At 35.8% G+C, this 25,781-nt stretch overlaps 2 protein-coding genes across 7 annotated transcripts in view; one reads left to right on the forward strand and one right to left on the reverse strand.

The window, feature by feature from the left end:
* The window catches only part of LOC126809915 (mismatch repair endonuclease PMS2), a 67,929-nt gene extending 48,925 nt beyond the window's left edge, over window positions 1-19,004 (forward strand). For both annotated transcript variants that reach the window (XM_050534775.2, XM_050534774.2), the window contains 12 exons: window positions 1,253-1,358; window positions 3,479-4,089; window positions 4,613-4,694; window positions 11,383-11,479; window positions 12,730-12,766; window positions 13,273-13,403; window positions 14,765-14,865; window positions 15,475-15,543; window positions 15,772-15,809; window positions 16,571-16,675; window positions 17,288-17,323; window positions 18,279-19,004. In XM_050534775.2, the coding sequence (XP_050390732.2) occupies window positions 1,253-1,358; window positions 3,479-4,089; window positions 4,613-4,694; window positions 11,383-11,479; window positions 12,730-12,766; window positions 13,273-13,403; window positions 14,765-14,865; window positions 15,475-15,543; window positions 15,772-15,809; window positions 16,571-16,675; window positions 17,288-17,323; window positions 18,279-18,413 (1,548 nt within the window). In that variant the 3' untranslated portion in view covers window positions 18,414-19,004. The remainder of the gene's footprint in view (window positions 1-1,252; window positions 1,359-3,478; window positions 4,090-4,612; window positions 4,695-11,382; window positions 11,480-12,729; window positions 12,767-13,272; window positions 13,404-14,764; window positions 14,866-15,474; window positions 15,544-15,771; window positions 15,810-16,570; window positions 16,676-17,287; window positions 17,324-18,278) is intronic.
* Window positions 19,005-20,447: 1,443 nt separating this feature from the next.
* The window catches only part of LOC126812008 (ras-GEF domain-containing family member 1B), a 187,900-nt gene continuing 182,566 nt past the window's right edge, over window positions 20,448-25,781 (reverse strand). For all 5 annotated transcript variants that reach the window (XM_050538108.2, XM_050538109.2, XM_050538111.2 and 2 more), the window contains 4 exons: window positions 25,327-25,383; window positions 24,496-24,562; window positions 23,826-23,898; window positions 20,448-23,593 (listed from right to left, as the gene is read on the reverse strand). In XM_050538108.2, the coding sequence (XP_050394065.2) occupies window positions 23,575-23,593; window positions 23,826-23,898; window positions 24,496-24,562; window positions 25,327-25,383 (216 nt within the window). In that variant the 3' untranslated portion in view covers window positions 20,448-23,574. The remainder of the gene's footprint in view (window positions 23,594-23,825; window positions 23,899-24,495; window positions 24,563-25,326; window positions 25,384-25,781) is intronic.

A 25,781-nucleotide genomic window follows, 5' to 3' on the forward strand; every position in this document is an offset into this window, starting at 1 on the left:
CGCTAATGTGTACACGGTACCTTGGTTTTTTATCTAATCCGAACGACTAGACAGCTGTCCTTGTCAGGTCCACGATCCTGCACCACTCACAAAGGAGACACCATGTCGGAAAATCCTGATGTATTTTCTCGGCCAATGCAGGGATCCGAATACAGGATTACAAAATAAAAAAACAGAAGGTGGGAAATCGTATGTTTCTTTTTGCCTCTCTGCTCGAACGTCACCTTTTGTGAATGCGACATACAGTCTGCTGTGAGGGAATTTTTGCCCGGGCAGCAAACTATGGACTACTCTTACATCAAATTACAACTACCAAGGGGTCTTTTACATGCACGCTAATGTATACACGGTACCTTGGTTTTTTATCTAATCCGAACGACTAGACAGCTGTCCTTGTCAGGTCCACGATCCTGCACCACTCACAAAGGAGACACCATGTCGGAAAATCCTGATGTATTTTCTCGGCCAATGCAGGGATCCGAATACAGGATTACAAAATAAAAAAACAGAAGGTGGGAAATCGTATGTTTCTTTTTGCCTCTCTGCTCGAACGTCACCTTTTGTGAATGCGATACAAATCAGAGATCTTGATAGAACTTTTAGAAACTTTAACAAATTGTTCATTGAGGCACAGCTCCCTTTTGATAATTGAAATTTTTAGATCATGTATTTTTGAAGCATTTCTGAAAATGTTCTTTCTTTGCTGTTCATATTTGTTGGCCTGTTAATGTTGATTATTACAATTCTAATGTCTTATAATACATTATATATGACATTATTAAAGTAAATGGTTGTTTTATTTAAAATTTGTGGGTAAGATGCTGGCTCGCTAGCCTGGAGGTCAGGTGTTCAATCCCTGCATTGGCCGAGAAAGTTCATCCAGATTTTCCTGCGTGGTTCCCCCTTGTCAATTATGCAAGACGGAGGGCCTGACAAGGACAGCTGTCTAGTCATTTGGATGAGACGAAAAACCAAGGTCCTGTGTACATATTGACGTGCACATAAAAGACCCCTTGACAGTTGGAATTCGATATAAGAGTAGGCCATAGTGCCGCTGTACGGGCAAAATTTCTCTCATAGCACACTGTATGGCGTATGCCCGTCTTCATTAGCCCAGTTCGGAGCAAAACAGTAGCATGTTAAACCCCATTTCATTTCATTTCATTTATTTAAAATTTGTTGACAGATGACTTTGCTGGTGGTGGGTGCATTATGGAATCTGTCAAGTTCTTGTCTATGTTTTGTTTTACAGAAATCGAGTGCCAGTCAGTTGTCAAGATTAAAGAGGTCATTCTCTAGTGCTTTTAGTCAACCAGAAAATAATTCCAGTCCAAAATCTCAAAAAAGTCCAAAGAAACGTAAGTTTGTAGCTGAAATCATAGAACCGAAGCGGACCAAGTCTCTATCATCTAAAAAAATATTCTCCGAATTTTAGTCTGGATGTGTTGTCAACATTTGAGAATGATAGGTCATTGGCTAGATTATGATAACAAAGTCTAAGGGAGGTAACTAGTCTTAAAACAAGATGTTGGCGCCCATAAAATTAATTTAAAAATTCCATTTCAGAACATCGATTTGATTGCATTGGCAGTTCAATATCCAACACTCTTAAAAAAAAAATTATTGTAAAATTTCTCTTTTTATGGGTTACATATATGTTATTTTTTTTATTATCTCGTCAATTACGCCACAATATTTATATATATGCCAAGCCTCAAATCAGTTTCACACAATTATAGTCACTAAATAAACGATCATGTTGTACTTAATAAGCTATGACCATTAATCATCTATAAATAATAGACTGAAAACTGGTTCCAAGTTGCGTCCATAACATCCAGACACTTTTGAGTAAAAGATAGGTTACGTGCCCTTGTTTTGAAATTAGTCTCGCTTAACCAGTCTATCGACCATTCTACGTCTGATTGACAGGTCGGGATAATCAAGACTACTTTTTTACGAAACATAACAGAAACCTAGAACAAGAAATTGAATTTAGAAATAAGCACTTTAGACAACTCAACAATTGTTTTAAGAAACTTGTAAAAGTAAAATGAAACTACTGCTAGTATCATGTTCATGCTAAAGAAAGTGATTCAGATATAGTATTTGTACTAAACCAAAAAATGCCGCTCTTAACGGTACAGTTAATGATAAAGCAATTTAAAAAATAAAACAAACGTAATTACTAAAGCTGCTGTAATAACCAAGAAGCTAAATTTTACTGCTATTCAAAATCGTCAACAATAGATTTTTTACGGCTGTAATAGTTGATATATTTGTAGAGAATTGCACGTGCCATGGCTATTTATCGACTCAAAGCGAGTGCGGGGTAGTCAGAAATCAGTTCGAGACACGCAACTGAAGCGTGCACATTTAGCCGTGTAAAGTGCACGGGTCACCCTATTAATGGAAGAATTGTGGGATTGACTTGGCCAAAGATACTGGATAATCAACCACATAAAAAAAAACAAAAAAAAACTCCCAGTTACGCATGGGCAATGGAACTTTTCGTTAAATATTGACAACAGTCCCAGAAGCTCTGTATGTAGATGATTAGGAGGTTCTGGGTGACTGAGAATAAAGCAGATCAGAATCACTCACTTTCAATCTGTCAATCAGTTATGTTATCTTAGCCTGTGTCATTTGGAGAGAACTAAAATTAAAACCGGCCAGAAGAATAAAAAGACTCTCTTTAACAGAATCAATATGTTTATGACTAATCAGATCAAGGAGAGATTACAATCAGTGTGTTCTAGAGAGGAGGGGAGATAGATAGAGACCCATGGTCATTTCGGGTTTAACATTTGGTACAATTTTCTTATGATAATTCGCAGCTGTGAGAGGAGACAGGAGGTAACCCATGGTGTTGAACAGACGACCCTACTCCTAGTCACATACAAGCTTAGGATTGAAACCAATGACAGACCTTATGATCTAAAGCACACACCCAACTCTAAATAGAATATATATATTCGTATTCCTTAAAACACTGAGATCCAGAATTGTCCAGCAACATTTCCTCTTGTCAGTGGTGCAGAAAGAGGGCCTTACCAGGGACAGCATGGTTTTCTTGTGTCAGTCGTGCAGGATAGAGGGCCTTGCCAGGAACAGCGTGTAATCATTCAAAGCACACAGCATGGCATAGGTCCATCTTCATTAGCCAGGTTGGAGAGAGAGAGTTTGGGGAAGGTATCATCCACAGGACACAAACTAGGTCATTAGCAGTGAGAGGAAACCGGATTTCCAACATGGTTTTCAGGATAGAGGGACTTGCCAGGAACAGTGTCTAGTCATTCAAAGTGCACTACATGGCATAGTTCCATCTCAATTGAACCGCATGTTAGTCCCGAAATAACCTAGTGTGAGTTGAATGGACATTAAATCCTCTCTCTCTCTCTCTCTCTCTCTCTCTCTCTCTCTCTCAGTAATTGAAATAACAGAGAAATAAATTGTTTAAAATTAATCTGTTTTTCAGAAAGATGTCTAGATCAGTTTATATCGAGAAATTCAAGTTTTAATGAAGATCTTTCATGTGACAAACCGTCACCTATTGACATTAAACAATTTCTCTCTTATGGAAAACAGAATGACAGTTCAGTGAAAATTACTAACTTAGACGATTCTTACTCACTGACTTCTTCACCTAATACAAAACATTTAAACATTATTATTGACAGTCCATCTCAAACAACCAGCAAGGATAATATCATAGAATTACAGCTACCATTTCTTAGTGAATCAGAATCTAATTCACAAAAAATTTCACGGACTTCAAGCATTGTGGAATCCCCTTCAGTGGAAGATTTTGAATCTGGTATTTCTGGAAGTGTCTCATCTAATCAAACGTTGTCTGTGTCTTCTCAAGAAATAATGGACGATAGTGTTTTACAATCAGGGGTGTCACCTTTAAAGACTTGCTATGTTTTGAAGAATCATGTACATTCAAATAGTGGTGCTAGAACTTTGGATGTAAAAAATGAAAGTAGGCCTGTAGACGCAAGGGAAAGTAGTCTTGTAGATGAAAGTGAAAGTAGTGTACTGAAATCAGAAGATACACAGAAAAGAGATGTCCTCATCACTCATGTGGTATGTTGTTTTATGATCACCACTGAAAGGGTTAATTTGTTTATGGTGGGACAGTTAACTTAAAAAAATAATACATAAGTGTTTTCTTTTTAGTGCTGGCGAAACAGACTTGATACTTTTCATTGTTGAAGCAACAGTGGGTCGGTAGTGTTGTACTGGAGATTTGCATGTTTTTAGTTTTAGCCCTTTTCTAGAAGTTGCGGACAGTTATCAGCTGTATCAATATAATTCGCCAACACTTCTTAATACTAGATGTAAATAAAATATAAGACAACTAATGGTGATTGGGTGGTCAATTGATCAAATGCATGTGCCTTAGAACATAAGGTCTATCAAGTGGAGTGGTTTTGATCCTACACTTGTTTTCTCCTGATTCTCTGGTTTCCTCCCACAGCTAAAACCCCCTACGCGCAAGCAAATTATTGAAATAAAATTGTATCATATGTCAGTCACGAAATTCTCTCTCTCTCTCTCTCTATCTCTCTCTATAAATATATCATCTAAAGTTTTAAAACTATTTCAGGATAAACCACAAGTTACCAAAAAACGAGAAAAAATAATGCAGTTTAGTTTTGAAAAGCTGAAAAACAGACATAAACAAAAAAGTAAGTGCCTTGGACATCGTGGGTTTTATTCTTAATAGTACTAATAATTTATGCCTTGATAGTTGAAACTTATTTGAAAATGAAATGGGGTTTAATGTCCTACTTTTTTGTTCAGACGATAAAGTGACAAACATCAAAATGTCTACACCATTGAGTTCTAGCAGAATGACGATTGTCGGCTTACCGAATTGTTTCATTGCATGATAATGACTAGAGAAACCTAGTCCAAACGTCGCTCAGTAATAATTAGTAAATGTATTCCATAAAATTGTCACCTGTTGGTGCTTATCAAAGTTTAAACATGACCTCTTGCTCTATAAATCAGTGTATGTACCGGTTCTCTACAAGTATCTATTTGAAATGAAATGAAATGGGGTTTAACGTCCTACTGTTCTGCTCCTATGCTGGGCTAATGAAGACGGGCATACGCCATACAGTGTGCTATGAAGTATTTTGCCCGGGCAGCAGCACTATCGCCTACTCTTATATCGAATTCCAACTGCCAAGGGATCTTTTACATGCATTCCAATGTATACACGGGACCGATTCTGAATGTTATTGCAGACAATGAATGAAGATAACAATTTGTTTTTATAAGCTTTAATATTCGGTGTTAAAGTTGTATATATTACCAATTTTGTTTTTTTGTGAGTAAAATGATTTGCCTTACCGTACTGTGATTCCCTTAGATTATGTGTTCATTTATTATTGGGTTTGCCTTTTTATACCATGGCGAAATGAGAATTTTATTTCATAATATCCTACCTGATATATGTACATATGAATTATCGTTCCTTACGCTAAAACTCACACTTTCCGGTACTAGACCAATCGAGTCTACCGGAAGTAGTAAACATGCGCACGCACCAGATCACATGATCCCATGCACATGTCAGTTCGTTTTCTCGGCGCTTGCAAATCGCACGTGTTTTTTTTTTTAGTGTTTCTAATTTGGAAGCCATTATGGCTAGAGTTTCGGATGGAGAGGAATCTTCGTCAAGTTGTTTGTCTTCGACTTCGGTAAGTAATCATATTAGGGCGCCTTTATCGGGTCCTTGTAGAATGATTGAAAATAAGACAAATGACGGGGAAAAACGAGGTCAGCAAACTCGTAGTGAACCGCCGATTGATACGGGCGAAACTATCCAGGAAACGAGAACAGCTAATAGTTCTATTCCTTTGACTTTATCAAAAGAAAAGAAGAAGAAATCGAGTAAAACAAAAAGTCGGTTGGATCAAATGGAGTCCAAACTAGATCGGTTGTTCGACCTAATGGTGAACAAAAATAATGCTACCGATGTAAACAATACGGTTATCTCCCCTGGACTGTCTGAAACGAGATCCGACAGGGTTACCGAATCTAAAGATTCTAAAAGTAAAAAACAGGATGTCATTTCAAGAAGGAGCAAAGGAAATGATTATTTTTACCATGATTCAGATTCAGACTCTGACTGTCTTTCAATTCAACCCGGTCAAGATGAAAGGATTGATTCATCGGAGCCTGAGGAAGATATGCCGGTCTTGCCCTTTGAACAGGGAATTAATGTAAATGTCGACAAATCTACCAAAGGTCCAGGATTGTTTTCCATCTTTGGCACTGACGCCACAACAAGAAAGGACACTGTGAATGAACCGGGTATAAGGCTAGATCAGTCTCAAAGAGATGTAATTAATCATAGTTGGAGGTGTTCGACTCCATCTAATTTGACAGCCTTTTCAGAGGAAAATATTGAATTGTTTCCCATATGCGAGGAGGACAGGATTTTTTTACAAGTACCAACCTTGGACACATTAGTTGAATCATGTCTCATTCAAAAACATGGTACCTCGGCATCTTTTGCTAAGTCAGGCCGTTCACTATATCAACAGCCATATAAGATGGCCGAAAAATTAGCTTATAAAGGGCAACAAGCAGCTTTAATGGGTATAAATATTCAGCTATATACTCAACAAGCGTTAGGTACACTTATGCAGGGTCTTGTGTCTCAGGATAGTGAACTCACCAAAGAACAAATCATGCATCAAATTCAAAACATTTTTGCCATGTCGACAAAAAATCTTGATCAATTTGGCAGGGTGGGTGCCTTTCACCATGCAATCAGAAGAAGCATGGCCATGACTGACTCTTCTCTCTATGAGGTAGAGAACTCACGTACCTTGTTTAATCTCCCTCTTACAGGGGATGGAGTTTTCGGTTCTAGCCTGGAGAAGGCTCTGAAAGACAAAAAAGAGCAGAAGAAAGCCGTCCAGGAACTTTTGCCGGTTTTATATAACAGGAAAAGAAGAAGTAATTATATACCAGAGGCATCATCAGCTAAGCGCTCTAACACTTTTCAGTATCGCCAAGGTAATACTTTGAATAGTGAACATATTTTTCGGGCTCCAGCAACACCAAGAGGGAGGACATACAATAGGGGCCAGTCCTACTCATTTCGAAGGGGACGAAGAGACTATCAGGAGGGACGAAAACCGTCATTTACCTCTGCCTCAGAAACTAGAGGTTCCAGATCTACTAACCAATGACACAGTAAGTGTTTTGATGAGACGTCCGGAGATACCTGTGGGCGGGCGTCTGTCTTTTTTTCTGACACAATGGCAAGAGATCACTTCAGACAGCTGGGTCTTACGAACCATACAGGAGGGCTACAGACTCGAATTTCTGAAAATTCCGCCTTTTCTTGGCATAAAGCACACTCGGGTGGCGGCCAAGGGTTTACGTCTTATAAGACAGGAAATCACATCTCTTTTAGGAAAAAATGCAATAGAGCCAGTGTCAGAAAAAAAGATCCATTCAGGTTTTTACAGTTCGTTGTTCCTAGTAACCAAAAAGAACGGGGAACTCCGACCTGTGATAAATTTGAAGCCATTAAACCGATATCTCCGGAAGACACATTTCAAGATGGACACTCTCAAAAAGGTTTTACGTCTAGTCAAATCAGGAGATTGGGCCTTTTCGATCAACCTAAAAGATGCTTATCTCCATATACCGATTTTTCCGGAACACAGGAAATATCTAAGGTTTTGCGTAGAAAACAGAGTATACCAATTCAAAGTTCTGTGTTTCGGACCAACATCCGCCCCTCGAGTGTTTACAAAAATTCTCTCAGTGGTCGTGGAGCACCTTCGTTTTCAAAATGTTCGAATGGCAGCGTTTCTGGACGATCTCTTGTCAGTCAACCAGAAGAAGGCAGATCTATTGAAAGATCGCAGGAAAATGGTGGATCTTCTGATTCGACTAGGTTTCATTATAAATATAAAAAAATCTCAACTAGTTCCTTCACAGGAGATCACATACATAGGTGCTCTGTTAAAGTTCAACCAGGGTATGGTTTACCCAAGTTTGGAGAGGGCAAACAGTTTACGCAAATCAGTACAATCCCTTCTGGGGGGTCAGGATTCAGCAAGGGACTATCTCCGTCTCTTGGGCAAGATTGCATCATGTCTGGAATTGATAGCCAATGCACGTTTGTTTATGAGGCCAATTCAGTTTCATCTATTGAGTGTTTGGAAGTTGTCGACAATAAGTTTGTCAGTAAAAGTTCCTGTGTCTCCAGAACTAAGATTAAATGTAAATTGGTGGTTACAGGAAGCCAACATTTTAAAGGGTCAATCGTTACTGCCAATGCAGACCTCGGTAACCATAACTACAGATGCTTCACTGTGGGGTTGGGGAGGTCATCTAGACAACAGATTTGTGCAGGGTTTGTGGTCGGAAATGATGAAAAAAGAACATATCAATCTGTTAGAACTGAGAGCAGTTCACCTGACAATCAAACATTTTCAGACAGAGTTAACAGACAAACATGTGTTAGTACGCTCGGACAACAGTACAGTTGTTCATTATCTGAACAAGCAGGGGGGGCACAAAATCTTCTCAGTTATGTCAAGAAACATGGGAAGTTTGGAATTTGGCACTAAGTCACAACATGTCAATTCAGGCGGCGCACTTGCCATCAGCAGAGAATGTATTAGCGGATCGCCTCAGCAGGGGGAAGGTTTTGTCAACCGAATGGTCTTTGAATCTGGAGGTAGTCGAAATGATTTTCCAGACGTGGGGTTATCCGTCAGTAGATCTGTTTGCTACAGCCCAGAACCGCAAGTGCCTAATATTTTGTGCATGGGTTTATCACCCACTAGCTTTCGAAATAGACGCCCTGTCAATTTGTTGGGGCAATCTGTTCGCGTATGCTTACCCTCCAATAAGCTTGATTCCATTAGTTCTTCGTCATATTCAGAAATTCAAATGCGAAATAATACTGATTGCTCTGTTTTGGCCGAGGCAGGTATGGTTTCCTCAGTTATTACAACTGTTAGTGGCTCCCCCATTGAGGTTACCGAATCTCGAGGTATTACTAGAGCAGGGAAATCCAAAATTGTACCACCCAAATCCACAACTGTTTCAATTGACTGCATGGAGATTGTCGACAGACGTTTTCAAACAACAGGATTTTCGGCTAACACTAGGAAATTGTTGGCAGCCTCATGGAGGTCTGGGACACAAAAAGGTTACAAGTCCAAATTCAGGAAATATGTATGCTGGTGTCGTGAACGGGAAGTTGATCCCTATGTATCAAATTTAGGTCACTGTGCAAATTTCTTGACACACTTGTTCGATGAGGATCTAAGTTATAGAACCATTGCTGGTTATCGATCCATGCTATCCACTGTGTTGCAACCAGTGGAGGGAATTCCAGTCGGTCAACACCCATATATTATCCGTTTACTAAGGGGAATTTTTAATTCAAGGCCACCAATTCGGAAACTTCTCCCAGAATGGGATTTACCCCGAATTCTAAGTATGTTGACGAGGTCGCCTTTCGAGCCCATGCGTAAATCTAAGTTAAAATATGTTACATGGAAGACAGTTTTCTTATTTGCTATAACTTCATTCAGGAGATGTGGCGACCTACAATCTCTTAGATTGGGAAAAGGAAATGTCAATATTCAAGCCCATGGAGTTACGTTTATTCGTCAAGGTCTTTCAAAACAAGATCGAGCATCACACTTTAACCCAAAAATTTATATACCATCTTTTCCAGATAACAAGCTATTAGATCCGAAAAGAGCTATGGCAATCTACTTAAAGATGACAGAACCTTTTCGAGAACAAAATGGAAGAGATCAAACTAAGATGTTTTTATGCGTAAATAAGCCACATTTACCAGTTTCGACACAGACAGTGTCTAGATGGATTGTAAATGTGATACGACAAGCCTATAAAGGAGATATAGTGCCAGCTGTGCGGGGACATTCTACTAGGGCACTGGGAGCTTCCTGGGCTCTATTCAAAGGTTCTTCCATGAAAAGTATCATGGAAAGTGCTGACTGGACCCAGGAAAATACATTTATAAAGTTTTTTTTACAAGATGTAAATGTTGATTTCTTGCAAACCGAGTAATGGTTTGTGTTCATGAGGTGATGGTTTTTAGAAAGTCTGCTAAAGTCTAGTGGATATATATAAGAAATCCCGGCGAGTTTTTCAGGAGGTATGTAATTTTTTATACAACATTGAACTTGTGTTCGTTGTTATCACAAGATATATATATATATAAATCAGAAAGTATTTGAGCTACACTGATCTGAATCCCACCTCCATTCATGTAATGCTTGGGGAATCTAGGAATAATTCATATGTACATATATCAGGTAGGATATTAAGAAATAAAATTCAAAAATTTGACATAAGTTCAAATTTTATGAATAATATACCTACCTGATATATGTACGAACCCTCCCATCCTTCCCCTAATTGCAGAATCAGTTTCTCAAGGGCGATTTGTAAGCGCCTCGAATGAACTGACATGTGCATGGGATCATGTGATCTGGTGCGTGCGCATGTTTACTACTTCCGGTAGACTCGATTGGTCTAGTACCGGAAAGTGCGAGTTTTAGCGTAAGGAACGATAATTCATGTGTACATATATCAGGTAGGTATATTATTCATAAAATTTGAACTTATGTCAAATTTTTGAAATTTTGGATAAAATATTCTCCTCTATCGACGAATATGACGGATATGATTAGAATTCCATATACTGTCCATGATAAAACATACTTTTTTTTGATCTTACAAAGTGATGAATTGGGACAAATGTGAACCATACCATTTTCTTTTTTTCGAAAAAAATGACGATTGTGACTGTCATGAACTTTGACCCTTATCAATAACAATCAACTAAACTGGTTTGATAATGTTAGTTATAGTCCTGATGCGCGGGTATGAAATATAAAATCACAAATGAATAGTCTTGTTTGACGGCCACAGAGATAATAACAGAATGCAGATTTCAAATGCTTTTTTCTCAAAACATAAAGCAGGGTTGGATGGCCAAATGCTTAGCGCATTCGCGTTGTATCATAAGGTCTGTCATTGTGTCATTTGCCATGGTTTTGATTCCCTGGTTGTGTGAGACAAGGAGTAGGGTTGCCTGTCCAACCTCATGGGGTTTCTCTGGGTCCTCCAGTTTCCTCCCACTGCTACAGATCCCTAAGCACAAGCGAATTATTGAAATAAAAATACACCATTTTTTAGTTCCAAAATGACCTAGTTTGTGTCGAATGGACTTTAAACACCATTTCTCTCTCTCTCTTAAAACTTAAAATTCGCAGATTTGTCAATTCAGGAGAAACGTGATTATATAAAGGGCAGATTAAAACTATTTTACAAAGATTACAAATTGTTTTACAGATGATAAACAAAGTACCAGTTTCTGTCGAAGTTTTCGAGCCAAGATTTCACCCACAGATAATCAGTCAGCAGAAGACGAACTTAAAAGAGAGATCAAGTATGATTATCATCAATCGAATTAAAACACAGATCATATTTCGTTTCATTTTTTATAGTTCAAAATTTTGTTTTACTTGTCTTTACTACACTAGGATCTGGAAGAGTTGTTATATTACCTGTGTTCTAATTTATGTAAGGCAAGTTTTTGGCGTGCTGCGCACACAGAAATGTGGTTAAATCACTGGAAAGGTCAACGCTGATAGATTAATTGATGTCAAAAGCCGCTCGTATGACCCCTGACACGACCTTCCACTACAACCGGTCAGATTTTCATGTACTAAGAGACCATCGAAAGTATAAAAAAAAAAATGAAACGAAATATAGATCTATATTTTAATCAGATTGAATTGTAATTATATATTACTTAATTAGACTTTTTAATGTTGAAAACACTTGGAACTTGACGTCAAAAGACTTGAGACACGAAATATTATTTTATGTAAATTATTATTTGAAACAGCACTGCTAGATATTGTTACATTATACACGATAAAAAATGATTATTTCATGGGAACGCAGCTATCCTGGCAAATTTTCCCTCAAAGCACATAGTATGGGATATGTCTGTCTTCATTAGCATAAAAATGTAAGATGTATTAAACCTCATTTCATTTCATTACAATAATGTTGGGTTTAAAAGCTAGTTATGGTTTGGGTTTCTGACAAGGACAGCTGCCTAGTTATTTGGATGGGATGAAATGAAAATGAAATGGGGTTTAACGTCCTACTGTTCTGCACCTATACTGGGCTAATGAAGACGGGCATACGCCATACAGTGTGCTATGAGGGAAATTTTGCCCGGGCAGCGGCACTATCGCCTACTCTTATATCAAATTCCAACTGCCAAGGGATCTTTTACGTGCATTCCAATGTATACACGGGACCTTGGTTTTTCGTATCATCCAAAGGACTAGACAGCTGTTCTTGTCAGGCCCTCCGTTCTGCACCACTGACAAGGGGAAACCACGTCGGATAATCCAGATGAACTTTCTCGACCAATGCAGGGATCAAACACCCGACCTCCAGGCTAGCGAGCCAGCACCTTAACCACATACATTGGCATGCACATTAAAGATCCATTGACAATTGGAATTCGATATAAGAATAGTTCGTAGCGCTGCTGTCGGGGCAAAATTTTCCTCATATCACACTGTATGGCGTATGCCTTTCTTCATTAGCCCAGTTGGAGCAGATCTGTAGGACATTAAACCCCATTTCATTTCATTAATTATGGTTTTCTGATTTTAGGAAAGAAATGTTTTCACAGATGGAAATATTGGGTCAGGTTAGTATGATTGGTCAATAAAAATAAGGGTTTTGTGGGTTTTTTTGTGTTTTTTTAAAACTGCTTGAAGCACATTTATATTGCTCTCTGTTGTAGCATTTAAACAGCCATGTTTTTAAGCAGTATTTAAAAACAAATTAGGGTGGAGAAAGTCTAACATGCTCAGGAAAAGAAGTCCATAATGTTGATTTTGTCGATCGATAAGTTTTTGATTCAAATATTTTTCAATTTGTTTTCGTCACATTCAACAAATGTTTACTACTCGAGTGACGGATTCTAGTTGAGAAAGAGGAATTGGGTGTAACGTCCACTCGACACAAACTAGGTCATTTTGGAACTAGCATAGGGGTCTTTAGCGGTGGACAGGCAACCCTAAACCTTGTCACGTACAATCGACGAATCAAAATCACGCCTCTTGACTCAATGACAGACCTTCTGATTCAATGCATGTTAACCATTCAGCTTTAATCCATATTGGTATGTAATAGATGTTTTGTTTATTCTAGTTTAATTTAGGTTTTATTATAACTAAACATGGTGACGATTTATTTATTGTTGATCAACATGCCACGGATGAAAAATATAACTTTGAGATGTTACAGAAAAATACAACATTACAGAGTCAAAAACTCATACAGTAAGTATTTATTATTTCAGACTAAAAGCTAGTAATGTTATTTATTTCGGACTTGCAGCAAGTGATGATATTTATTTCAGACTAACAGCAAGTAATGTTATTTATTTCCCACTAACAACTAGAGATGTTATTAATGTTATTTATTTCAGACTAAGAGCTAGTAATTTATTTATTTCAGACTAACAGCAAGTAATGTTTTTTATTTCAGACTTACAGCTAGTAATGTTATTTATTGCGGACTTACAGCAAGTAATGTTATTTATTTCAGACTAACAGCAAGTAATGTTATTTATTTCCCACTAACAACTAGAGATGTTATTAATGTTATTTATTTCAGACTAAGAGCTAGTAATTTTATTTATTTCAGACTAACAGCAAGTAATGTTTTTTATTTCAGACTTACAGCTAGTAATGTTATTTATTGCGGACTTACAGCAAGTGATGTTATTTATTTCAGACTAACAGCAAGTAATGTTATTTATTTTGGACTTGCAGCAAGTAATGTTATTTATTTTAGACTTACAGCAAGTAATGTTATTTATGTCAGACTAACAGAGCTAGTAATTTATTTATTTCAGACTAACAGCAAGTAATGTTTTTTATTTCAGACTTACAGCTAGTAATGTTATTTATTGCGGACTTACAGCAAGTAATGTTATTTATTTCAGACTAACCGCAAGTAATGTTATTTATTTCCCACTAACAACTAGAGATGTTATTAATGTTATTTATTTCAGACTAAGAGCTAGTAATTTTATTTATTTCAGACTAACAGCAAGTAATGTTTTTTATTTCAGACTTACAGCTAGTAATGTTATTTATTGTGGACTTACAGCAAGTGATGTTATTTATTTCAGACTAACAGCAAGTAATGTTATTTATTTTGGACTTGCAGCAAGTAATGTTATTTATTTTAGACTTACAGCAAGTAATGTTATTTATGTCAGACTAACAGCTAGTAATCTCATACTAACAGCAAGCAATGTTATTTATTTCAGACTAACAATAAGTAATGTTATTTACTTCAGACTAACAGAAAGCAATGTTATTTATTTCAGACTAACAGCTAGTAATTATTTATTTTGTACTAACAGCAAGTAATGGTATTTAATTTCAGACTAACAACAAGTAATGTCATTTATTTTGTACTTACAGCAAGTAATGTTATTTATTTCAGACTAACAACAAGAAATGTTATTTTTTTTTTTCAGCCTTACAGCAAGTAATGTTACTTATTTCAGCCTTACAGCAAGTAATGTTACTTATTTCAGACTAAGAGCTAGTAATTTTATTTATTTCGGACTAACAGCAAGTAATGTTATTTATTTCAGACTAACAGCTAGTAATGTTATTTATTTCAGACCCCAATGTTTAGAACTAACAGCCAGTAATGAAACTATTCTTGCAGATAATTTACATATATTTAATAAAAATGGTTTTGAATTCTTAATTAATGAAGAAGGTAAGTCGCACATAATTAAACTATGATACACTACAAAAAACTAAGCAATAACAGGTCCTGCGGTGAACTTATGATTACAATGACTGGTCCCGTGGTGAATATTATTCAATCATACTGTGACTGGTCCCACTGTGAATATATAAGTCTTTCAATTCTGTGATTGCTCCAACGTTGAATATTCGAAGTTTCATTACAACGACTGACTCCTCTGTGAATATTGTCCATCTTTACAATGACTGGTCCCCCTGTGAATATAGTTTTGTATTACAATGACTGATCTCATTGGGAATTGTATTCTTACATTGACTGTTCCTGCTGTGAAGAATATTATTGTTACAATAACTGGTCCTGCTGTGAATAATCTTATCGTTACCATAACTGGTCCTGCTGTGCATAATGTATTACAATGACTGATCCTGCTGTGAATAATATTATCATTACAATGACTGGTCCTGCTGCGAATAATATTATCATTACAATAACTAGTCCTGCTGTGAATAATAGTATCATTACAATGACTAGTCCTGCTGTAAACATTAATCTTATCATTACAATGACTAGTAAAATATTTTAATGTTATGAAACAAATGTTCTGTTGTCTTATTCTAGCTCCACCAACTCAAAGAGTAAGATTAACATCCACCCCAGTGAGCAGAAATTGGAACTTTGGAAAGGAAGGTATGGATTAGAATGTTTTGTTAATTGCACTGAATAAACCTTTTCCATTTGACAAAATTGCCCTAAATACACAAGATTAAATGAAACCCAGGTTACAGTGTATGCATTTACATGTTGACTGATATACAGTTTGTTTGGAAGTTACACCTTACTGTAGTGTAACCGTAAATACTGACAACATGGGAAAAGAAATAAAAGTAAAAGTGAATTTAAATTTTTAAATTTCAGATATTGAAGAATTGATATTTATGTTGACTGATTCTCCGGTAAGTTTGACTTCTATTGTTAACCTTTTTGCTTCTTGCACATGTAAATATGGAACGCCACATTACCTGAAAAAAAAAAATGAACTTTTTTTTTTTTCATATTGAGTTTTGGAAACTGCAAGTTCCTGAGTCACAAAACTACAATCTGGTTCAAAATTGTATTTTATTTGTTTTTACTACACTAGCATCTGGAAAAGTTGTTATATAACCTGCGTTCTGGATGATGTGACGGATTAGCAAATGAAACGGTATGTTACGGCAAGTTTTTGGTGTGAGGTACACGAAACTGTGGGCAACCTACTAGAAACGCTGATTGGTTAATCATATGTCCAACGTCATAGGGTCAAAAGCAGCTTGTATGACCTCTGACACGACCCTTCCACTACAACCGGTCAGACCTTCATGTAGTAGAGGCCATTAAAAGTATTTAAAATACAGATGTGACGTCACCCTTTGATGTTGGCGTACCATTATTTCAAATAATCGTACGGGCAACTTGCCAATCGTACCTTGTCAAATATTAGACTCGAGTGACGTATTTCACTGTAAACGCACGTGCGGAGTGTCTGTATTTTAAGATGTTTAATGGTCTCGAGCTGAGACATTGCGTAATATATGGTAAAAACACTCGGACCTGACGGTCCTCTTGTTGTTACAATATATTACTTAATGTCTCGCTCTCGACCATTAAACAATACAAAAAGAACGAAACAAATCAGATTAACAAAACTGTCAATCTACAGTTGAAATATCTATTTTAGGGTGTTATGTGTCGACCATCACGAGTGAGAATGATGTTTGCGTCCAGATCATGTCGTAAAGCTGTAATGATTGGAACAGCTTTAAATAGATCAGAAATGAAAAGGGTAAGTATCATTTTACCGGAGGGCGGTTGTGAGGTTGACGGCTTTGGCCGTGTGGTCTAAGGTGTGTGCTTTAGATCATAAGGTCTGTCGTTGATTCAGGGGGTTCGATGGCTGAATGATTAGCACATGCACGTTGTATTATAAGGTCTTTCATTGGGTAAACTTGCGTGGTTTCTATTCCCCACTTGTACTTGGCAAGGAGTATGGTCGCCAGGGGTTTAACGTCCACTCGACAAACTAGGTCATTTTGGGACTAAAACATGGTTCAGTTTTATTTCAATAATTCGCTTGTGCGTAGGGGTCTTTAGCAGTGGGAGGAAACCAGAGCACCCAGAGGAAACCCACGAGGTTGGACAGGAAGCCCTACTCCTTGTCACGTACAACCGGAGAATAGAAACCACGCCAGTTGACTCAATGACAGACCTTATGTACAGCTCGCCATCCAACCCCCCAGGTAAACAAGGAAAGCAGTGTCTAGTCATTCTGATGGAGCAATAAAACATAAGATACCTGGTTGAAATTAAACAAAAAAAGAATTAGACATCATGTATATAAGGCTATTTATCAAGATTTGAAAGAACTTATTTGATAATATTTTATGATATTTTACAGTTAGTGTGTCACATGGGTGAAATAGAAATGCCTTGGGTAAGTTTTGTTAGGCCTTGAAAAACGTGGGGTTCAATCATCGGGGTCATCGCATGTCACAAATTTTCTGTGGAGATTACAGGGTGGTATTGGTTTTTGACCATAACCGATTCATATCATCAAGACTAGGGGATGCCAAATATACACAAAGTTTCAGTTCTTCAAATCTTTGAAAAGGATTGGCTGAATTGTTGAACCCAGTTTGGTTGGACTAATACAGTAAACTTTGCATAAGTCGGATCTAAGTGGACTGGCCAATTTTATCCAAGTTAAGCAAAAATGTCCTAAATTTTCCTGGAAAGTGTCTTGTACAGCAGACAGCGAGTTTCGAATTATTCGGGAAAATTCTATTATTGTGTCCTGTCATTTAAATAGACTGATTTGAATCAAAATGATAGGGGAAAGTATTTTGGGGCTCTGTGCATAGAATACCTAACCGCGTTTTAGACCATTGGGACGAAACTGACAGTCAAATTCTGAACATACTGTCAATCCAACTTGAGCAAAGGAAAAAAGCTGGAATTAGATAAAATGGACCGGACATTTTGATCTGAGTTGAGCGAAGATCCAACTTAGGAAATCCGAGTTTAGCGCAGAAATTTAATAACAAAAATAAGCAGGATCAAAGGGTCCAAACGATTTTATCCGAGTTAAGCAAAGTTTCAACTTGTATGAATCCAACTTATACGAGTTTTACTGTAGTTTGATCTTCCAGCTCCTGATCAGTTTAAAAGCAGTGGACATGGAAATGAGGACCCACCAGCAGAAAGGTCACCCATGCTAGCTCTAAAATGATTGTCAGTAAATCCTGCAGAGCAGCTTTAACGGAAACAAAACATTATGAACACTGTCGCTAGATTTAAGAGTTAAACTATAAAAAGAAAGATAACTCTACAAAATGCTTGTGGATCCAGAAATTGTGCAAATCCAATATGGCTCTTCCTTTTTATTTCAGAATTGTCCACATGGTCGTCCAACGATGCGTCACCTATTTAACCTTCAGATGTTACCAAAAACTAAGAGAGACGCGGGAGAGACAAGAGACAGACACAGAGAGATAGACAGAGACAGGGGTTTAACGTACACTTGAAACAACCTGTCTTTTCAGGACTAACATGAATCAATTTTATATAAATAATGTGCTGGCTTGCTTGTAGGGGTCTTTATAGTAGTAGGATGAAATATGAAGACCTTGAGAAAACCGACGAGGGGTAGGACAGTTGATCCTACACCTTGTCATCCTCAATCTAAAAATTGAAACCATGCCTCCTGACTCAATGACAGATTGTATGATCTAAAGCGCACCGTCAGACTGTCTAACGCCCCATAAAACCTTAGAAAAGACTTTAATTTTATCTATTTTATTCCACACAGTTAACCCTTGTCAGTGGTGCAGGAAGGAGGGTCTGACAAGGACAGCTGGTACAAAAAAACCTAGGTCCTGTGTATACATTGGCAGTTGGAATTCAATGTAAGAGTTGGCTGTAGTGCCGCTGTTTGGGCAAAATATCCCTCATAGCACAGTGCATGGCGTATGCCCATCTTCATTAGCCCAGTCGGAGCAGAACATTAGGATATGAAACCCCATTTCATTTCATTTCTATATTTTATCTGTTGATTGTAAATTAGAAGCCAAATGTGTTCAGTTGTACAGAGATATGTATCTGTTATTTTAATTAGAATAAACAATTATATAAAATTATGTATCAATTTGTTACATTTACGTCTCAGACTACAATAAATTGTCTTACTTCTCTCTATTTCCTCTCGCCATTTTTGAATGACTTGTGTTTTGTTGAGGAAAAAGTTCCTTTGATAGGTGTACAGATGGGCAAATGTGCCATGGCGGAAGATTTGTCCGGACAGCCTTCACTTATTTTGAAACACAAATCCTGTTTCGTTTCGTTTTTTATAGTTCAAAATTTCGTTTTACATGTCTTCACTACGGTAGGATCTGGAAGAGTTATTATATAACCCGCGTTCTGGTTGATTTTAGGGATTAGCCATTGATACGGTTAAAGTGTGGGAGTTCTAGGTGTGCGATGTATGTATGGAACTGTAGGTAGACATTTGCAACGAAGACAAAGCACAAGTTGTATTTCCAAATAATCACTTGGGGAATCAAAGCTGAGTGATTGGTTAATCAAATGTCTGACATCATTGGTCAAAAGCCGCTCATATGACCCCTGACGTGACCTCCCACTACAACTGATAGTATCTATCATCCAGAAAAATATTCTTTTGAGAATAATAGGTCATTGGCTAGATTAATCAGTCTTTTTCATTATCATAAACAAAGTCTAAGGGAGATAACTGATCTTAAAACAATATGTTGGTGCCCATGAAATTAATTTAAGAATGCCATTTCAGAAATTCCATTTGATTGCATTGGCAGTTGAGTATCCAACACTCTTTAATTTTTTTTTATTGTAAAATTTCTCTCTTCATGGTCCATATTGTATGTTGGTTTTTTTTTAATCACGCTTCATGTTTGTTTATATTAATGGGATTTATTACGGGGAAGGGACGTAACTCTTACTTGACTTGGGTAAAGATACTGGATAATCAACCACATATAAAACCAAACTCCCGGTTGGTTATACATGGGCAGTGGAACTTTTTGTCAAATATTGACAACAGTCCCAGACCCTCCGTACATTGAAGACTAAGAGGTTCTGGGTGACCAAGACAATGGAGGCCATCGAAAGTATTTAAAGAAATATAGATCAGTTTGTAAATGACTATGATACTATTTTGAAAAATCACCACATTGATTTGATTACGTCACACCACATATGGTTCTATGTGATGGGACACAATTCTGTGTCAATAGATTACAATTTGGAACCATACTGGACTTAAAGATTCAACAGCCTGCCATGCACCTGTGCAGGCCCGTAACGTCACCCCCTCTGTGAAATTTTTTTCAACCATTAAAAAAATAGATATACATTGTCCGTCAATATTACAGCACCCCTGAGAACACTTCCCCCCCCCCCTCGTTGCTCTGAGCTAGTTACGGCCCTGCACCTGTGTGGTCCCAGATCCAGTTCACCTCTAGTTGTATTTTTTGTACAGTTACCCTGGATTTTCATATAACATAAAGTAAAACAAACAATACATATAAATTTTTCAGATTTTAATTATTTTTTTTCTAAGGTATTTACATCTTTTTTCTCACATTTTCTACACAAATGATATGAAATATTTGAAGATGAAATTGAAAGTAGAATAATTACATCATAACCCTATGTTATATATATTATATAGACAGATGAAATTGAAAGTAGATTAATTACATCATACCCTATATATACATGAAATCAAAAGTAGATTAATTACATCATACCCTATTATAGATGAAACTGAAAGTAGATTATTTATATCATACTCTCTGTGTAGACACATATCTTATAATATGTAGATGAAATTGAAAGTAGATATATTACAGTAATTTCATCATACTCTATTATAGATGAAATTGACAGTAGATTAATTACATCATACTCTCTGTGTAGACACATATCTTATAATATGAAGATGAAATTGAAAGTAGATTTATTACAGTAATTACATCATACTCTATTATAGATGAAATTGACAGTAGATTAATTACATCATACTCTCTGTGTAGACACATGTCTTATTATAATATGTAGATGAAATTGAAAGTAGTTTTATAACAGTAATTACATCATACCTTATTATAGATGAAATTGAAAGTAGATTAATTACATCATACTCTCTGTGTAAACACATATCTTATTATAATATGTAGATGAAATTGAAAGTAGTTTTATTACAGTAATTACATCATACCCTATTATATATGAAATTGAAAGTAGATTAATTACATCGTACTCTCTGTGTAAACACATATCTTATTATAATGTAGATATGATATTCATGAAATAACATGCAAAAATTCTTCTTTACAAACATTATCAACTCATTTTATTAAGAAATAATATTACAGAAATTTGAACAGAGACTCCTTAACAATAAATAAATGATGGTTTACAGTCTATCACAATATTGAAATATTAAAGAAAATCAACACATAATTCAAATCTTATTTTAGAATCCGTAATTAAATTCAAGTCTTATTTTAGAATCTTCAGATTGATTTTGTGAGAAAAATATGAATAACAAAAATAACAATAAATTTTGATGATGAATCAAGTTAAAGATGCATTATGTAAGAGCTAAATCTTCCTATTGCTGGTTGTTTTTCTGGTTTCAAATGTTATATAAACTATTATTTATACTTTTATTAACATGACAAGCCCATAATCAAGTCCGAATTCAATTTTAAGTAGATTAGACCGCGGCCATTTAAGAGTTTTACAATTAAATATATAATTGAGACTTAATCTTGATTGTTCAGTACAGATGCTACATCTTCAAACACTCATAACTTTGTTCAAACAAAAGTAATTTGACTGAAATTTTCAATATATTCATTTTTCATTATCTATTATTGAACTATTACAGAGAGAACTGTCAGCTCTTTATCTAATTCTTACATAATGCATCTTCAAAAGAAAGTCTAAACTAACAATCAGTTAATTCCTTGTTTGTTTAAAGATAGAAAGATGGTGCAAATTTTTAACAAGTGTAAATAAGTTAATTCAAAAACTTTTGTCACCTTAAATATGATTGGTTATTTTTGAATTTTGAGTTTGTTATCTTGTTAATCATTGGACGGCTAATATATTTCCTTGCAGATCAACCAATAAGATGTCTGCAGTTCGTTTTAATGATATCAGTTAAATTTCCCGATATTCGTTAATTTTTGGGATATGTCCATAATACTTAAACACTTCGATGATGTTTTTAGAATTTTTATATTTAACAATTTAAAATAAATAGATACAGTAAGCTTAATTAGGGATGCCATTTTATATTTAAATAAATTTGCAAAATCTTTAACAAAAAATATTTTCATTTTTCCTAATCAGAAAAAAATCGTTAGAATGGTAAGTAGTCTTGGTTAACAAACATAATCCCATGCATTTTTAACATACATTTGGGTCTGGTTTTCAAGACTACTAGTCTGTTACGAGCAGAATGAGAAAGTTCGACAATGAAATATTTTAAACTCTTTGGCAAATATATTCACAAATACGAAGTCTCCTAATATATATATCTATTTCAACCTACGATGAATTCAAATTGTACGATAATATTCTTACATCTAATAATATATAATAATATGTACAATTCAGTCATAAAAAACAATATTTACAAACAAAATTTATGCGGGATTTCAAGACAAAAATCTCTTCTTCTAAATCCCCACAATTCACTTTGTAACAGATTTTTAGAGTCCTCTGGTGGACTGAAGATGTTGTCGGATTCAAACTACCGCCCTATTTAGATATACTTTTTGATCGGTGTAGGACATGTGGCAGAGTATGCTTACTCTCAAGAACACCTTATACAACTTCTCATTCAAGTCCGAACAGCTAATGATTTCTGTTCCAGGGCCTTACTCCTCAAACGCGGATGATATGCTGAGACTGGTAGCCAAATCTCAATTCAAAAATTCTGTTGGACATTTCCATACCAGCCTCAGTTTCGTATACACATACAAACTATAACAACCTATTAATAATAATTATTATTATAAACTTTCGACCTAGCAGACACCATTTTAATAAATATCTTCACCCTTTTCAAATAATCTTATCAAAAGTTCATCATAATTTGACAACTTCAATTCAATCTCATAATAAAAAGATATTCACACTCAATATTCACTTCTGCTTTCTTAAACGTTAAATATCAAGTCTGTTCTCTTAATAAATTACTTAAACAATAAATTAGGCTTCTTCCTCTCATTTTGTTCATAAGTTAATGAGTATAATTATTCTCACGCTGAATAAAGTTTTATCTCTTCTCTCAGCTAAACACTGACGGACACATGTCGAACCATTCGTTCTCGGCAAAAATTAATTGACATCATAATCTTGACAAGATGTCTCTCATGGCGCGGATACTTCCATGTCCGATACGTAATTTCTTTCTTTCTCAATCTACTGGTCTCGATACATCTAATGCACAGAAACAAATCGTCACGTAGCACTGTTCTGTATGTACAATCTTCTACCTCCTGTATCTATAGCACTATTAGTTTATGGTATTGTCTATGCATGGATTTATTTTACACTGCATGAGGATCATCGGGCAGGTTTAGTCATTCCACTAATCAACTTGGAGCACCAGAAATAACACGGATCGGTAGATAGTCATAATCCTGCTTCCGATCTGAAAAACAATAATAAAAATATAATAAATTAAATATTTTGAACAAGAGTTGTCATCGTTCAAATTGCAGCACGTAAAGACCCATTGATAGTAACAATATTATTCTGTAGCGCCGCTGCCAGGGCAAAATAACACACTGCATGCCTGTCTTCATTAGTAAGTTTGGTGCAGGAAAGTTAAGATCTTAAACCCCTTTTCATTTCATTTCATCAAAAAAAAAGAGAAAACTTACTTGAGTGTCTTATGTCTTTGTTTGTCAAAACTGTTCTCTGGTGGCTCACATTCAAATGACGCTAATGATAACGCTGAAAAAACAAACAGAAATTAATGTAAAGAATTTTAGTTTTAAAGTAGGCCTATTAAGTACAAGTAATACATGTATTTTTAAAAATTTGTGATATGAAAATTTTTTAATCTTAAACTGCTCCAAAACCACCAGAACAGACTCATTATCTAAACTGAATGGTCAGCTTTGAATTGGACACAAGTACAATTTATATGAATTTTGGTGATTTTAAATGATATTTACAAATTTTTAAAAAAGGATTTGATATTAAATGAATGTGAAAGAAATTAGTGCTAAATACACAAGATTAAAAGATACCCCGGTTACAGTGAGATGTGTGGAGTGAACAACAGTCCTTTGATACAGAAATTTATTCCAATATTTGATGCCGTAGTATAAAGCCTAGGACAGACAAGCATATATTTTTTTCACCTGATCTCGCTTATCTAGCATGTTAGATATTTTCGGCTGATTATTTTACGTTGTCAATCGATTTGCCGGTAATGAATTATATCACTATTCTCTAACAGGTGTAGTCAATATTTACATGTAGGCTACCAAGTAATAAAGGATTAAAGAAATATAAAAAATCCATTTGAAAAGAAAGTTAACTTACTGGTTTCTGAGAATATTGGTGACGTTAATAAATAATGTAGAGCTTTGTTTTCTTTCTTAAACGGACACTGAAATATATAAATATATGCATTTTTATATCAAAGATAGGTTGCCAGGCAATGAAACTTTTACCCAAAGTCCAAGCTATACACAAAAGGCTGTAATAATTGTAATAATAATAATACGAACACTTAGAATAGCACTAGCATGCTCTATGTGATTCCTACACACAATGTAGGTAATGGGAGCATTTAAAAGATACTAGAGAATGAAGTAGCCTACTTCAAATTTTTACAAGGCACATAAAACTGATCAAGGGGGATAACTTTATAAAAAATATCAAATATGGAAGTAAATTTTGAGAACTGCACGGTTTGTGTGATTAGAGAGGAGAGAGAGAAATGGGGTTTAACGTCCACTTGACACAAACTAGGTCATTTCGGGACTAACATATGGTTCAATTTTAGTTCAATAATTCGCTTGCACGTAGGGGTCTTTAGCAGTGGGAGGAAACCAGAAGACTCAGAGAAAACCCACAAGGTTGGACAGTAGACCCTACTCCTTGTCATGTACAACTGGGGAATTGAAACCACGCCAGTTGACTCAATGACAGACCTTACGATACAACGTGCATGTGCTAACCATTCGGCCATCCAATCCCCCCTTGAATAATTAAAGCACTAGAATCGGAAACAGATAAAATCCTGGTGTGGGAAACTAAACCGTTCAAAATTTCATGTAGCGGGCAAGAAAATGTATCTAGAAATAAATAATGGCCGAGTATTTAAAAAATCCCTCAACTCAGTTTGAAGTCAACTTGAAATAAACTTACCTCCACTTGCTGCCATGCTATTAAATCAGAGATCTGTTTAGCCAATTGCCAAAATTTCTATAAATAAACAAATTTTTAATAAGTTAATATTTCAATGAGTTTACGGTAAAACACAATGACTAAAGTTAAATTTGTAGTTTAATGTGTAAAAAAAACACTCAAAAATAATTGAGATAATGCCAAAGATTATTATATTCTTTAAAAAGTATCTTGATTTAAACAAAATACCAACTTTTAAAGATGCATTATTCAAGAGCTGAGCTAAATCTGCCTATTGCAGGTCTTTCTTTAGGTCTTAAACTTTAATGTTATATAAATTATTAACTAGACATTTATACACATGACAAAGCCATAACCAACTCTCTATGCCATCTGATGGCTTTGATTTTAAGTAGATTAGAACGGTTTGGCTATTTAATGATTTAATTCAAAAATGAAGAAGCCAGGCCAAGTCT

The sequence above is a fragment of the Patella vulgata genome, chromosome 2, assembly GCF_932274485.2.
Source record: "Patella vulgata chromosome 2, xgPatVulg1.2, whole genome shotgun sequence".
NCBI lineage: Eukaryota > Metazoa > Mollusca > Gastropoda > Patellidae > Patella > Patella vulgata.